The 14,002-nt window shown below is 42.5% G+C and overlaps 1 protein-coding gene across 1 annotated transcript in view; it reads right to left on the reverse strand.

Moving 5' to 3' along the window:
- The window catches only part of LOC134314369 (MAM domain-containing glycosylphosphatidylinositol anchor protein 1), a 294,987-nt gene that overhangs the window by 89,821 nt on the left and 191,164 nt on the right, over nt 1–14,002 (reverse strand). The window contains exons 4-5 of the mRNA XM_062994950.1: nt 9,038–9,234; nt 4,953–5,085 (exon numbers count right to left, since the gene is read on the reverse strand). Of these exons, the coding sequence (XP_062851020.1) occupies nt 4,953–5,085; nt 9,038–9,234 (330 nt within the window). The remainder of the gene's footprint in view (nt 1–4,952; nt 5,086–9,037; nt 9,235–14,002) is intronic.

Consider the following 14,002-nt stretch of genomic DNA (forward strand, 5'->3'; position numbering starts at 1 on the left):
GTTATGAACCAACCTATTCGAGGGAATATATGTTGCCAGAAATGGATGTGCATTTATAACCACACTGTACAAAGAAAATACACAAAATCGGAGAGATTGTGGTGAAGAGTTCCATAGTTTAGGGGCCATGACACTGAAAGATCTGCCCCCTGCCGAGACCAGTCTGAAATAAGGGATGGCAAAAAGACCATCATCAGTGGACCTGAGTATATGGGCAGGGCAGTATAAGTAAGGGGGTGCAAGACCAGGCAAAGACTTGTAGGTGAGCAGGAGGAGTTTAAACTGAATGTGCTGTGCAAAGGTAGCCAGTGTAACTGATACAGAATACGAGTGATGTGGGCTGATTTTCTAACCTGTAAGAGAACTGGCAGCAGAATTTTGGACCTACTGAAGTGAACGGTTGGATCTGTTAGGAATGCCAGTGAGAGGTGATATGCAATAGTCAAGACAAGAAGCTGAACCAGAGTTTCAGCATCTTGTCTGCTGAGAATGGGCCTGAGTCTAGTAATATTAATGACTGTAGTCCATCTGTTTCTCTGCATGCTTTGTTAGCCCCCTTTCATGTTGTTCTTCAATGGTCAGGACTCTCCCAGGATCATTACAGAGCAGGTATTATTTAGGTGGTGGATCATTCTCAGCACTGCAGTGACACTGACATGGTGGTGGTGTGTCAGTGTGTGTTGTGCTGGTATGACTAGATAAGACACAGCAGCACTGCTGGAGTTTTTAAACACCTCACTGTCCCTGCTGGACTGAGAATAGTCCACCAACCAAAAAAATATCCAGCCAACAGCGCCCCTTAGGCAGCGTACTGTGACCACTGATGAAGGTCTAGAAGATGACCAACTCAAACAGCAGCAATAGATGAGCGATTGTCTCTGACTTTACATCTACAAGGTGGACAAATTAGGTAGGAGTGTCAGAGTGGAAAGTGAGTGGACACGGTAATTAAAGACTCCAGCAGCACTGGTTTGATCCAGCACAACACACACTAACACACCACCACCATATGTCAGTGTCACTGCAGTGCTGAGAATGATCCACCACCTAAATAACACCTGATCTGTGGTGGTCCTGACCATTGAAGAACAGAGTGAAAGTGAATGCAGGCTAAAAAAGTATGTAGAGAAACAGATGGACTACAGTCAGTAATTGTAGAACTGCAAAGTGCTTCTATATGGTAAGTAGAGCTGATAAAAATGGACAGTGAGTGTAAAAACAAGGAGGTTGTTTTAATGTTATGGCTGATCGGTGTAGTTGATGCAGAGGCATATACAGTTTAAAGAAAAAAAAAAAAAGTGCTGCCATCAAGGCCTCAGCCTCACTGAACTCCTTTGACACGTATCTGAATATCAAGAGTAAGCCAGGCCTTCTTGTCCAACATCAAAGACTGACCTTGCAAATGCTCTTTTGACAAATTCCTACATGCATACTTTAAAATGCAATGAAAAGACTTCTCAGAGAGCTGAAAACATAAATGCCCATGGTTTTTGAAGTCAGGTGTGTACATATTTTCAGAATATTTTGAACACACGGTTTACCTTGTCAATTATGACTTTCATAAAAAAATGTTTTAATAAAAGAAAATGTGTCATTCCTTATTAATGCCCATAATTTATGGATGTCAAATACAAGCTTACAGTCAGGTGTCCACATTTCGGCTCTAGTGTAGTGTAGTCCATGCATTTTTAACATTTAAATTTGGTAATTTTAAAAGCTGTTGAAGAAGAACAGACCACACACATTGTTTATTTAGAAACGTCTTGAATAAGAGTATGTTTATTCTGATGAGGAGTATGCAGTTGTGCTACTGTCCTTTTTCCCCATTTCAACTGGTCTTCATTCTCTCTAATAAGATAAATTAATAGAGTGGTTAAAAAGAAAAAAAAGGACCGAAAACTTCACCATTATGCAGTAACAGTTTGCTCTTTCTAAGCACGTCAAATTGCAGCGTTTTTAAACACATGGTTAAGGAACTAAACAAAGAAACTAAACAGTGAGTTAATTTACTCTGTGACAGAGTAAAAAATGGTTGTTAATTACCATCCATTTCTCCAAACAGGCCCATTGCTATTCATTTTCACAACCTGACATTTGACAATGCATTTCTAACGTTAATCCATATTGTCTGAACCATGTGCACAGTCTATGCAAATACACTTACCAGCCATAACATTAAAACCACCTCCTTGTTTCTACATTCACTGTCCATTTTATCAGCTCCACTTACCTTAAAGAAGCACGTTGTATTTCTACAATTACTGACATGGTGGTGGTGTGTTAGTGTGTGTTGTGCTGGTATGAGTGGATCAGACACAGCAGCACTGCTGGAGTTCTTAAATACAGTGTCCACTCACTGTGCACTATTAGACACTCCTATCTAGTTGGTCCACCTTGTACATGTAAAGTCTGAGACAATCGCTCATCTATTGCTGCTGTTTAAGTTGGTCATCTTCTAGACCTTCTTCAGTGGTCACAGGACGCTGCCCAAGTGGTGCTGTTGGCTGGAGATTTTTGGTTGGTGGAAAATTCTCAGTCCAGCAGTGACAGTGAGGAGTTTAAAAGCTCCATCAGCATTGCTGTGTCTTATCCACTCATACCAGCACAACACACACTAACACACCACCACCACGTCAGTGTCACTGCAGTGCTGAGAATGACTACTGATGCCGATCCCCACCCTGATTGAGGAGAGCGAGACACACACATGCCCCCTCCGACACGTGTGCGGTAGCCGACCGCATCTTTTCACCTGCACAAGGCGAATTCATATGCGGATCAGCTTTGTGTACAGAGAGACACACCCTGACCAACACATTATTCCTCGTCTCTGTGCAGGCACCATCAATCAGCCAGCAAGGGTCGTAATGGCCTCAGTTATGAGGAGGTCCCTGTCCCTGTCTGTTGTTCATGTAGGCACCCACCCTTCCTGATGGCAAAGCTGAGTTTCGAAGCGATGAGTTCGAAATGTCAGCACTGATGCACTAACGTGTTTTACCACTGCACCACCTGAGCAGCCCCTGTTAGATATTTTAAGTGTCCATATACTTATTGCGTTGGACTTTCTGACTAGTAAGCTGGGCATACAATTTTGAAACATATACACTTCTGTTTCTGCAGATAACGTTAACTACAGAGCCATTCTTATCTGGTTCTGGTCCTGTTCTTTTTCTATTTTAGAAATATCTGTGTCTATATAAGCTCTTGTAGTACTCAGAATAAATAAAGACATCCCAAACTCTGACCTTGTCTCTGTCTGAAAGCTTTCTCCGTACAGGATTCACAGAGTTCTTCCTGTCGTGATCTATGTCTATAGAAAGGATGTCCGTGTAGTGACTTTTAGCTGCACTTGTGTGCATCTAACAACTTTTCATCACCTATCGTAGGCCCTAGCAACAGCAAAAAGTAGCATATGGATTCCCTGTGTTTATTTATTAATTTAAAGTTATATCCTGCTAAATTTATATGACTTATGGCAGGTGTCCTTTCTCTGCATACAAAGATAGAGATACTCCTACAGACCAAGGCACTACCCCTTCACCTTTTATGGTGTGTAGCTTCTAATATGTGGGAGCCTGATTAGATGCAGTACACAGATCTAGTTCCTCACTCCTGCTACTCTAATAAAAGCAAAGTTTCTTGTCTTGCCATGACTTAATTTAGCTCACACCCCTTGGTTTTTAAAACCAAGGAATAACCTTGAGTTTTAAAAATACACTGATCAGCCATAACATTAAAACCACCTCCTTGTTTCTACACTCACTGTCCATTTTATCAGCTTCACTTACCATATAAAAGCACTATGTAGTTCTACAATTACCGACTGTACTCCATCTGTCTCTCTACATACTTTTTTAACCTGCTTTCCCCCTGTTCTTTAATAGTCAGGACCACCCAGGAGCAGCACAGAGCAGGTATTATTTAGGATTTAGGTGGTAGATAATTCCCAGCTCTGCAGTGACACTGACATGGTGGTGGTGTGTTAGTGTGTGTTGTGCTGGTATGAGTGGATTAGACACAGCAGCGCTGCTGGAGTTTTTAAAGACCGTGTCCACTCACTGTCCACTCTATTAGACACTCCTATCTAGTTGGTCCACCTTGTAGATGTAAAGTCAGAGACGATCACTTCTCTATTGCTGCTGTTTGAGTTGGTCATCTTCTAGACCTTCATCAGTGGTCACAGGGGGCGTTGTTGGCTGGAAATTTTTGGTTGGTGAACTATTCTCAGTCCAGCAGGGACAGTGAGGTGTTTAAAAACTCCAGCAGCGCTGCTGTGTCTGATCCGCTCATACCAGCACAACACACACTAACACACCACCACCATGTAAAAGAAAACATGATTCTTCAGACCAGGCCACCTTCTTGCATTGCTCCATGGTCCAGTTCGGATGTTCACGTGCCCATTTTTGGTGCTTTCGGCAGTGGACAGGGGTCAGCATGGGCACCCTAACTGGTCTGCGGCTATGCAGCCCCATACACAACAAACTGTGATGCACTGTGTATTCTCACACCTTTCTAACAGAACCAGCATTAACTTCTTCTGCTATATGAGCTACAGTAGCTCGTCTGTTGGATGTGACCACACGGGCCAGCCTTTGCTCCCCACGTGCATCAATGAGCCTTGGCCACCCATGACCCTGTCGCCGGTTTAGCACTCTTCCTTCCTTGGACCACTTTTGATAGATACTGACCACTGCAGACTGGAAACACCCCACAAGAGCTGCAGTTTTGGAGATGCTCTGACCCAGTCGTCTAGCCATTACAATTTGGCTGTTGTCAAACTCGCTCAAATCCTTACGCTTGCCCATGTTTTCTTCTGCTAACCCATTCACTTTGAGGATAAAATGTTCACTTGCTGCATAATATATCCCACCCACTAACAGGTGCTGTGATGAAGAGATAATCAGTGTTAATTACTTCACCTTTCACAAGAGTATGAAATGAGAACTTACCAGTGGCGTTCGTTAGCTGGAAGGTGACTGACGTATCTGGTATGTCACAGACATTGCGGACGGAGACCTGACAAGTGTAGTTGGCAAAGTCCTGGGGTCTCAGATTCTTCAGTTTCAGCACCTTAGTCTCCCCCTGTAAACATGCATATAGACTTTGATGAGCGAAAACATTAGAATCACTTCTCAAAAAGTGCATGGCAGTGCCTATTTTATGGGATATATTACTTGTTTTGTTAATAGTAGTTATTTGAAGTGTTAAATGCAGCAGATCATCATAAAGGGTTACTCTGAAAAGGGCCAAGTTTTAATGGCCAGATGACATATCTGAAGAGGGACAAGCTATAAATTGCCAACAGGTTTTTGAGTGGCCAAGACTCACTGATACCAGAGGACAAGAAGGCCATGGCATCTTATATGGACCAACAGAAGGGCTTTTATGTTTAAAATTGCAGATACTTTTACTTCTGATGCTTGTGTCACAACACAGTGCATCAAACCCTTTCTGTAGAATTACCTACGATAACTCCAGTTCACTGCTGAAAGCACCTACAATGGGCATTCAGGAATCCGTACTGGATATTCATGCAATGGAAAAAAATCGGTCAGACAACCCTGTTCTCTACAAGATTAAGTGAACGCAGGGTTAAGATGGTTTGGGCATGTGCAGAGGAGGAATTACATTGACAGAATGTGTGCTAAAACTAGAGCCACCAGGCAGAAGGGGGACAGCAAAGCCAGAGAGGAGGTTTATGGATGCAGTGAGAGAGAACATGCAGGTGGTTGGTGTAGCAGAGGAGGATGCTCAGGACAGGGCAGGATGGAGACAAATGATCCACTGTGGCGACCCCTAAGAGTAACAGTTGAAAGACAGAGAGGAAAAGAGGAATCTATTTTGCTAAGCATAAGCTGTTTTGTTGCTGTGAGTGCTGGTATGAGTGGATAAGACACAGCAATGCAAGAAGTCTTTTCTGATCACAGTTCAAGGTATTGGCAGCTACAACGATCAGCCATAAAATTAAAACCACCTCCTTGTTTCTACACTCGCTGTCCATTTTATCAGCTCCACTTACCATGTAAAAGCACTTTGTAGTTATACAATTACTGACTGTAGTCCATTTGTTTCTCAGCATGCTTTTTTGGCCTGCTGTCACCCTGTTCTTTAATGGTCAGGACTCTCCAAGGACCACCACAGAGTAGGTATTATTTAGGTGGTGGATCATTCTCAGCACTGCAGTTACAATGACATGGTAGTGGTGTGTTAGTGTGTGTTGTGCTGGTATGAGTGGATTAGACACAGCAGCGCTGCTGGAGTTTTTAAAGACCGTGTCCACTCACTGTCCACTCTATTAGACACTCCTATCCAGTTGGTCCACCTTGTAGATGTAAAGTCAGAGACGATCACTTCTCTATTGCTGCTGTTTGAGTTGGTCATCTTCTAGACCTTCATCAATGGTCACAGGACGCTGCCCACGGGGTGCTTTTGGCTGGATATTTTTGGTTGGTGGACTATTCTAAATCCAGCAGTGACAGCGAGGTATTTAAAAACTCCATCAGCATTGCTGTGCCTTATTCACTCATACCAGCACAACACACACTAACACACCCCCACCATGTCAGTGTCACTGCAGTGCTGAGAATGATCCACCACCCAAATAATACCTGCTCTGTATGCAGAGAAACAGATAGACTACAGTCAGTAATTGTAGAACTACAAAGTGCTTCTATATGGTAAGTGGAGCTGATAACGTGTAGAAACAAGGAGATGGTTTTAATGTTATGGCTGATCGGTGTATGGGCATAAAAATATAAAGACGGTTTGTATTTTGTGGTGCATTGTTACTTTGGACAGTGCAGGACTTTAGACTTTGGAAGAGGCTTTTATTGAATATTCAATCCCTCCTTTCATCCAACTACCATATGAATCACTGTCATTAGAATGATCTATTACAAAGCCATTATTTCAGTCACCCATTCTCCACCCATCTCTTTCTCCCAATGCAAATCGGTCTTTAATAATAGCTTTTGGATCACAAGTTCATCATTCATTTCCCATGTCTCTTTGCTGCTTTGCCTAAAGCGGACCACCCTTCTTCTGAACGCATTACAGCCATCTATTTACACAGCAACTTTTATTACCAAATCTTCATCAGAATACTTCTGCAAATACAGCGCTTTATTAACCGCTGCTGTGCTTCAAATTATACAACTGTTCAAACAGGTAATGACTTCTCTAAACTGCTGCCACACAATGAAAAGCACTGTTTATTTGATTTGATACTGTATTGCATGTAACTAATACAAATCCTGCTATGGATCAAGTCATTTACATTTTCAGCATTTAGCAGATGCTTTTATCCAAAGCGACTTACACAATGAGCTGAACACGATGAGCAATTGAGGGTTAAGGGCCTTGCTCAGGGACCCAACAGTGGCAACTTGGTGGTGGCGGGGCTTGAACCAGCAAATTTCTGTTTACTAGTCTAGTACCTTAACCACTGAGCTATCATTGCCCTGAGTCACCTGTGGTTTCTAATGCATGCCAGAACATACTGACAAATGTCTAGGTATGAGGAGCATTAAGTAAGGTTTTCTTACCAACCTTGGCAAGCGACCACTCTTTACTTTTCCTTTTGATAGGTGTGATCAAATTAGCTGTGTTTTTATGGGCACAGGGAATTAAAAGGCTTTGCCACAATGTTAAATGATATTATAAATGTTTCTACAATTCCAAATGAAAAATAATATTCAGTCATTCATTGTCTGTTTTACCACAGCTTTATCCAATTCAGGGTCGCCGTGGGTACAATTCACTGGGCGAAAGGTAGCAAACACCTTGGACAGGTCGCTAGTCCATCACAGGGCAAACACACACACACACATATTCATACTCACACACACACACACACTCATCCCTAGGGGCAGTGTAGTGTCTCCAATTAGCCTTACTGCATGACTTTGGACCTTGGGAGGGAACCGGAGCACCCAAAGGAAACCCACACGGACAGAGGGAAAACATGCAAACTCCACACAGAAATGACCCGGATCACTCCACCTAGGAATCGAACCCAGGACCTTCTTGCTGTGAGGCGACAGTACTACCCACCGAGCCACCGTGCCTCCCTATAATAATAATAATAATAATAGGTAATATTATGAGTTGGGTGTGGAGGGACTCCACTAGTCTACACAGAGCCCCTGACCTCGACCCCACTGAACACATTTAAATATCAATTACAAGTCAGGCCTTCTCGTCCAACATCAGTGTCTGACCTCATCAATGTTTGTTTGTTGGTTTATTAGGATTTTAACGTCATGTTTTACACTTTGGATACATTCATGACAGGAACGGTAGTTACTCATTACACAAGGTTCATCAGTTCACAAGGTTATATGAAACACAGTCATGAACAATTTTGTATCTCCAATTCACCTCACTTGCATGTCTTTGGACTGTGGGAGGAAACCGGAGCACCCGGAGTAAACCCACGCAGACACAGGGAGAACATGCAAACTCCACACAGAGAGGACCCGGACCGCCCTACCTGGGGATCGAACCCAGGACCTTCTTGCTGTGAGGCGACAGTGCTACCCACTAAGCCACCGTGCCGCCTACCTCATCAATGCGCTTTAGTCTGAATGTGCACAAATTTTCACAGACACACTTAAACTCATGGAACATTAACAGAACAGTAAAAGCTGGTATAACCTCAATGTAAAGGACAAACAAATCCATATTATTGCCCATGGTTTTGTTCTTATTAAGTTAATCTTCTTAGCATCCTTTTGAAATGACTGAAAATGGCACCGAGTTTAAATAAATGTCAATTTTATAATTAAGACAATTGTGTTAGGAGCTAATGCTGACATTTAAGTCTTTATTATGGTCTCACAATTAAGGTGTTTATGACTGCCTGATTAGCTGGACTGAACTTGATTGCTTTAATAGGTTAATCAAGTTAGTCCAATGTTCTACAGGTACAATTGGTTGTGTCCAAACACAAGAAGGCTGGATGGTAAATGACCTTTCTATATAATTTTTTACAGACTGTTTTGGTGTTAATGTAATTCATGTATCTGTAGTTTACCTGGGTATACAGAGGTTCGTAGATGTCCACTCCATTGTCCTTACTCTGTTCGATGGGAATGTTGGCCCGTTTCCATATGAAGCGAGCTGGAGGGTTGGAGTTGACTGTGCACCGAAGAAAAACAGTCTTTTCTTGGTAGAAGTTTCCTCGTACATCACTGATCGTCTGATGTACCGTTAGCATTGGTTTATCCAGATCTGAAACACACATGCGGATAGAGCATGAACATCACCATTGATGAGTTCCCACCACCCACCAGGGGCAAACAGTGGAACTGATCCAGTCTATCTATTATAGCATTATAGCAATAACGGGCAAGCTTGGGTGAATCAAATTCCTCTTTGTACTCTGGCGCCCCCTGCACCTTGCGTGACACACTTGCTGTCTAGGGGAGGCCAAAGTTCAGAACACACCTCCTTTTGTTTGAGTCCCAGTTAAAAAAATAATTAAATTGCTTGCAGCGGAACACATGTTCTAGATGAGAGGAGCTCTCCCAACAAGTACAAAACTGCTGGTCCCACTTTACACTGACCTGTTGTATATTCTTACAAACAGCCTTAGCCTATATAGGGGACTTCACTAAAGTTGCCCACGCCTAGACGAGATAGTTAAAGCAGCATATTACCAATAGCTACCCCTCTGTTGAGGCCCATTCAGGCCTATGGTGGGTTAGCATATTCGACAGATATGCCACAGGGGCACCCCAGCATCATATTCTTACACAGAGCTTCAAAATGTACACCTTTTGTGCCAGCATCTTGACTGAGCAGTAGGAGACACCTTTGCAGTAGCAAGGGAATTATTTTCCTATCAATTTCTTTGTTTTGTGTCAAACCAGGCCAGTAGAACCTGTAGTATTTGAACTTAAGTCTCTGTAATGGTCAGAGAGGGCATTAGATTATGCAACAGGAGCACCATAATTGTGTGGAGAACACTTGTAACTAAGCCACCTACCTAGTAATAGTTTGAGAACATGTTATTTGGAGTTTGTATGTAGACTGAGATCTTTGTATTCATATGAACACCTTGATGCTACAGTATTGGCCCTGGACACTGGTTGCTATGTTGATGTAATTAGTATAATGTAGTTTTAGTGAGGGGCGGCACGGTGGCTCGGTGGGTAGCACTGTCACCTCACAGCAAGAAGGTCCTGGGTTCGATCCCCAGACGGGGTGGTCCTTTCTGTGTGGAGTTTGTATGTTCTCCCCGAGTCTGCGTGGGTTTCCTCCGAGAGCTCCAGTTTCCTCCCACAGTCCAAAAACATGCAGTAAGGTTAACTGGAGACACTGAAATGCCCTATAGGTGAATGGGTGGGTGTCTGTCTGTGTGTGTGTGTGCCCTGCAATGGACTGGCGTTGTAGCCTAGTGGTTAAGGTACTGGTCCAGTAATCAGAAGGTTGCCGGTTCAAGCCCCACCACTGCCAGGTTGCCACTGTTGGGACCTTGAGCAAGGCCTTTAACCCTCAATTGCTAAGATTGTATACTGTCACAGTACTATAAGTCGCTTTGGATAAAAAAGTGTCTGGTAAATGCTGAAAATGAGAGTTAGGGGCGTTGTGCCATCCTCTCTCTTCCCTTTCTCGCCACACCATACCACAATTGCCATGTTTATTTACAGATAGGTGACAAATAAAAAAAAAATCAGTAAAGCACAAGAACCGAGAAGGATACATCCCAACTATCCCAAAGATGCTTATTGTAATCCATCATAATGGAATAAACACAATATGAAACTACAGCCACACTGCCTAGATTAAACCATCATTTTAACCTTAATTAAACTATACAGGCACATGTCAGATTTTCAATCATTCTTACTAGCTGCAAAACAATAATATCTAAGATGTTACACTGAAAGGAGCATTTATGGAGGAGTTGTGAAAAAAAAGCTCCCCCTGGAGTACAAAGTCTTGTCTAGAATCTTTTGACTAGAATTTTAAACAGTACGTGTGACATACATCTTACAATGCACATGTAACAGACCTTGGCAGAAGATCACTGTTCCATGTACGTTTTAATAAATGGAGTAAAATTGGCCTTGTTTCTTCTTAGTGGCACAAAAGTTATTGGCTGTGGTTAAAATAATGATACCAGTCTTTTATATGCTTCTAATACAGTGCAGCTATGTTTTTAAAAGGTTCTTAAAGTACACCGGACCATCTGGACATATTTCCACTTAGCATAAGGTGAAGGGTAGGTTCTCTACCTAACCTTGTCAAATGACCACTGTTCCATGTGATTTATACATTATGAAAACTAGTAGTACAAATTATCTTGAGACCTGAAGTTGCTTAGAAATGACTTCAAGGTAAATCTATGATCTTTTTTTACCCAGAGCTACCTAGACAGTAAAGTCAGACTAGCTGCAAAAAATTTATATATGCTGCACTTGGACAACCCCTGTGTACAGAGCAAGGTCCAAAGAGACATGGTTTAACAAGTTTGATGTGAAGAAACTGGTCCACACTGAACACCTTTGGGATGAACAATGTTGATTGTGAGCCAGGACTCACAACTGCTATTTTGACTGAATGGGCATAAATTCCAATAGACTCAATTGAGTGGATAGACTAAAGCGGCAAACATAATTTTTATTTCCATGGCTTTGGCACTGGGTGTCTTACAAGCTTATTTTTGAGTGGCTATATCCTTTTGGTAATAAAATGTACATACTGTATGTATACAGAACTTTTGACTTCAACTGTATGTTGATACAAGAATACAGGAAGCAGGTCCAGTAACTGTAATCAATCAGTCAGTTTGCCCCATCAGCAGATACTATAAATGTGCTCCAGATCTATAATGTATTTAAATGTCTCCAGGTCTTCTTATTCCTTTTATCTTCAATTTTAGCTCCCTCACCTAAGTAGATTAATCATTCAGCTGATCCAGGAAAACACAGATCCAGGATCAATACAAGAGAAGCTGAGGGACTATTAAATAGCATGACCAAATCCTGGGCTTATCATGATGCTTGGGGTTAAAGGTCAGTATTAATGGTGGTTTATATGAGCGTTTCTTTGTCTTAGCCATTGCGCAGCTAATGCTTGCATTCAAGCTACAGATCTTTAAATAAAAGGTTTACCCTCAAGGGATGGCTTTTTAGGCCTCATGTGGACACCCCTTCTAATTTAAGTAATTAAGTACAGATTTGTCAGCCATATATACCAATCAGCCATAACATTACAACCACCTCCTTGTTTCTACACTTACTGTCTATTCTATCAGCTCCACTTACCATATAGAAGCACTTTGTAGTTCTACAATTACTGACTGTAGTCCATCTGTTTCTCTGCATGCTTTGTTAGTCCCCTTTCATGCTGTTTTTCAATGGTCAGGACTCTCCCAGGACCACTACAGAGCAGGTATTATTTGGGTGGTGGGTCATTCTCAGCACTGCAGTGACACTGACATGGTGGTAGTGTGTTAGAGTGTGTTGTGCTGGTATGAGTGGATAAGACACAGCAGCACTGATGGAGTTTTTAAACACCTCACCGTCACTGCTGGACTGATAATAGTCCACCAACCAAAAATATCCAGCCAACAGCGCCCCAAGGGCAGCGTCCTGTGACCACTGATGAAGGTCTAGAAGATGACCAACTCAAACAGCCGCAATAGATGAGTGATCGTCTCTGACTTTACACCTACAAGGTGGACCAACTAGGTAGGAGTGTCTAACAGAGTGGACAGTAAGTGGACATGGTATTTAATAACTCCAGTAGTGCTGCTGTGTCTGATCCACTCATACCAGCACAACACACACTAACACACCATTACAATTTCATTGTCACTGCAGTGCTAATAATCATCCACAACCCAAATAATACCTGCTCTGTGGTGGTGGGAGAGTCCTGGCCATTGAAATACAAGGGCTAACAAAGCATGCAGAGAAACAGATGGACTACAGTCAGTAATTGTAGGACTACAAAGTGCTTCTATGTGGTAAGTGGAGCTGATAGAATGGACAGTAAGTGTAGAAACAAGGAGGTGGTTTTAATGCTATGGCTGATTGGTGTACATTGCTAACAGGTATATATCATCAATTCTTTAAAATAAAATGCTTCCAGCTTTGTGGCAACAGTTTAGAGGAAGCTCTTGCCATTGGAGGACTAAAGCATTGGAGGTGGGTTAAAACTGTCCTACTATGGTGTAGATAAGAGGAGAAATATGGTATGAAATGTCTTGTAATAAATAGAGTACATCCAGAATGTAGTGGAAGTGAAAAGAGTTCCTGATAGAGAGATGAATGTGAGGATGAAAATTGAGTGCTGAAGAATGTCACAAGTGCATATGACCTACGAGTGGGTTGTGGGATAGAGTAGAAAGAAGATTTCTGGAGTGAGATAGATGAAGTATTGGAGAGGGTACACTAAGGAAAGAGAGTTGTGATTGGAGTTACCTCAGTGGGCATTTTGGTAAAGGAAATAAAGGGCTTGAGGAGGTGTTGGGTAGATGTGGTGTTAAGGACAAAATTAAAGCGGTAAAATACGCTAGTACACCAGAGCTGGGATTTCGAATATATCGTATCAAATCTCAGGTCTGTCATCCGACTGGGCTGGACGGCCACATGAGCAATGTGTGGCTGTTGTTCATCCAGGGTAGGGAGCCGGATAGGGACCTCATAACTGGTGCAAATACGACCTCTGCTGGCTGATTGATGGTGCCTGCACAGAGTCGAGGAATAATGCTGATCAGAGTGTGGCTCTCCGTGCACAAGGCTGATCTGCATATAAAATTCGCCTCGCGCAGGTGAAAAAATGCAGACGGCTACTGCCCACGTGTCGGAGGGGATGTGTGTCAGTTCGCTCTTCTCAGTACAGGGCGGGGGTCAGCACCAGTAGAGAGGAAGTATAACCCAATTGGGAAAAAAAACATTGGACGCGCTTAAAATCGGGTGAAAAAGGGAGAAAATGCATTAAAAAAAAGAATAAAGAAGGGCAGATGGTGGTAAAAGGATATAAAATA

This window comes from Trichomycterus rosablanca, chromosome 5 (genome assembly GCF_030014385.1).
Source record: "Trichomycterus rosablanca isolate fTriRos1 chromosome 5, fTriRos1.hap1, whole genome shotgun sequence".
In the NCBI taxonomy this organism is placed as follows: Eukaryota; Metazoa; Chordata; class Actinopteri; order Siluriformes; family Trichomycteridae; genus Trichomycterus; species Trichomycterus rosablanca.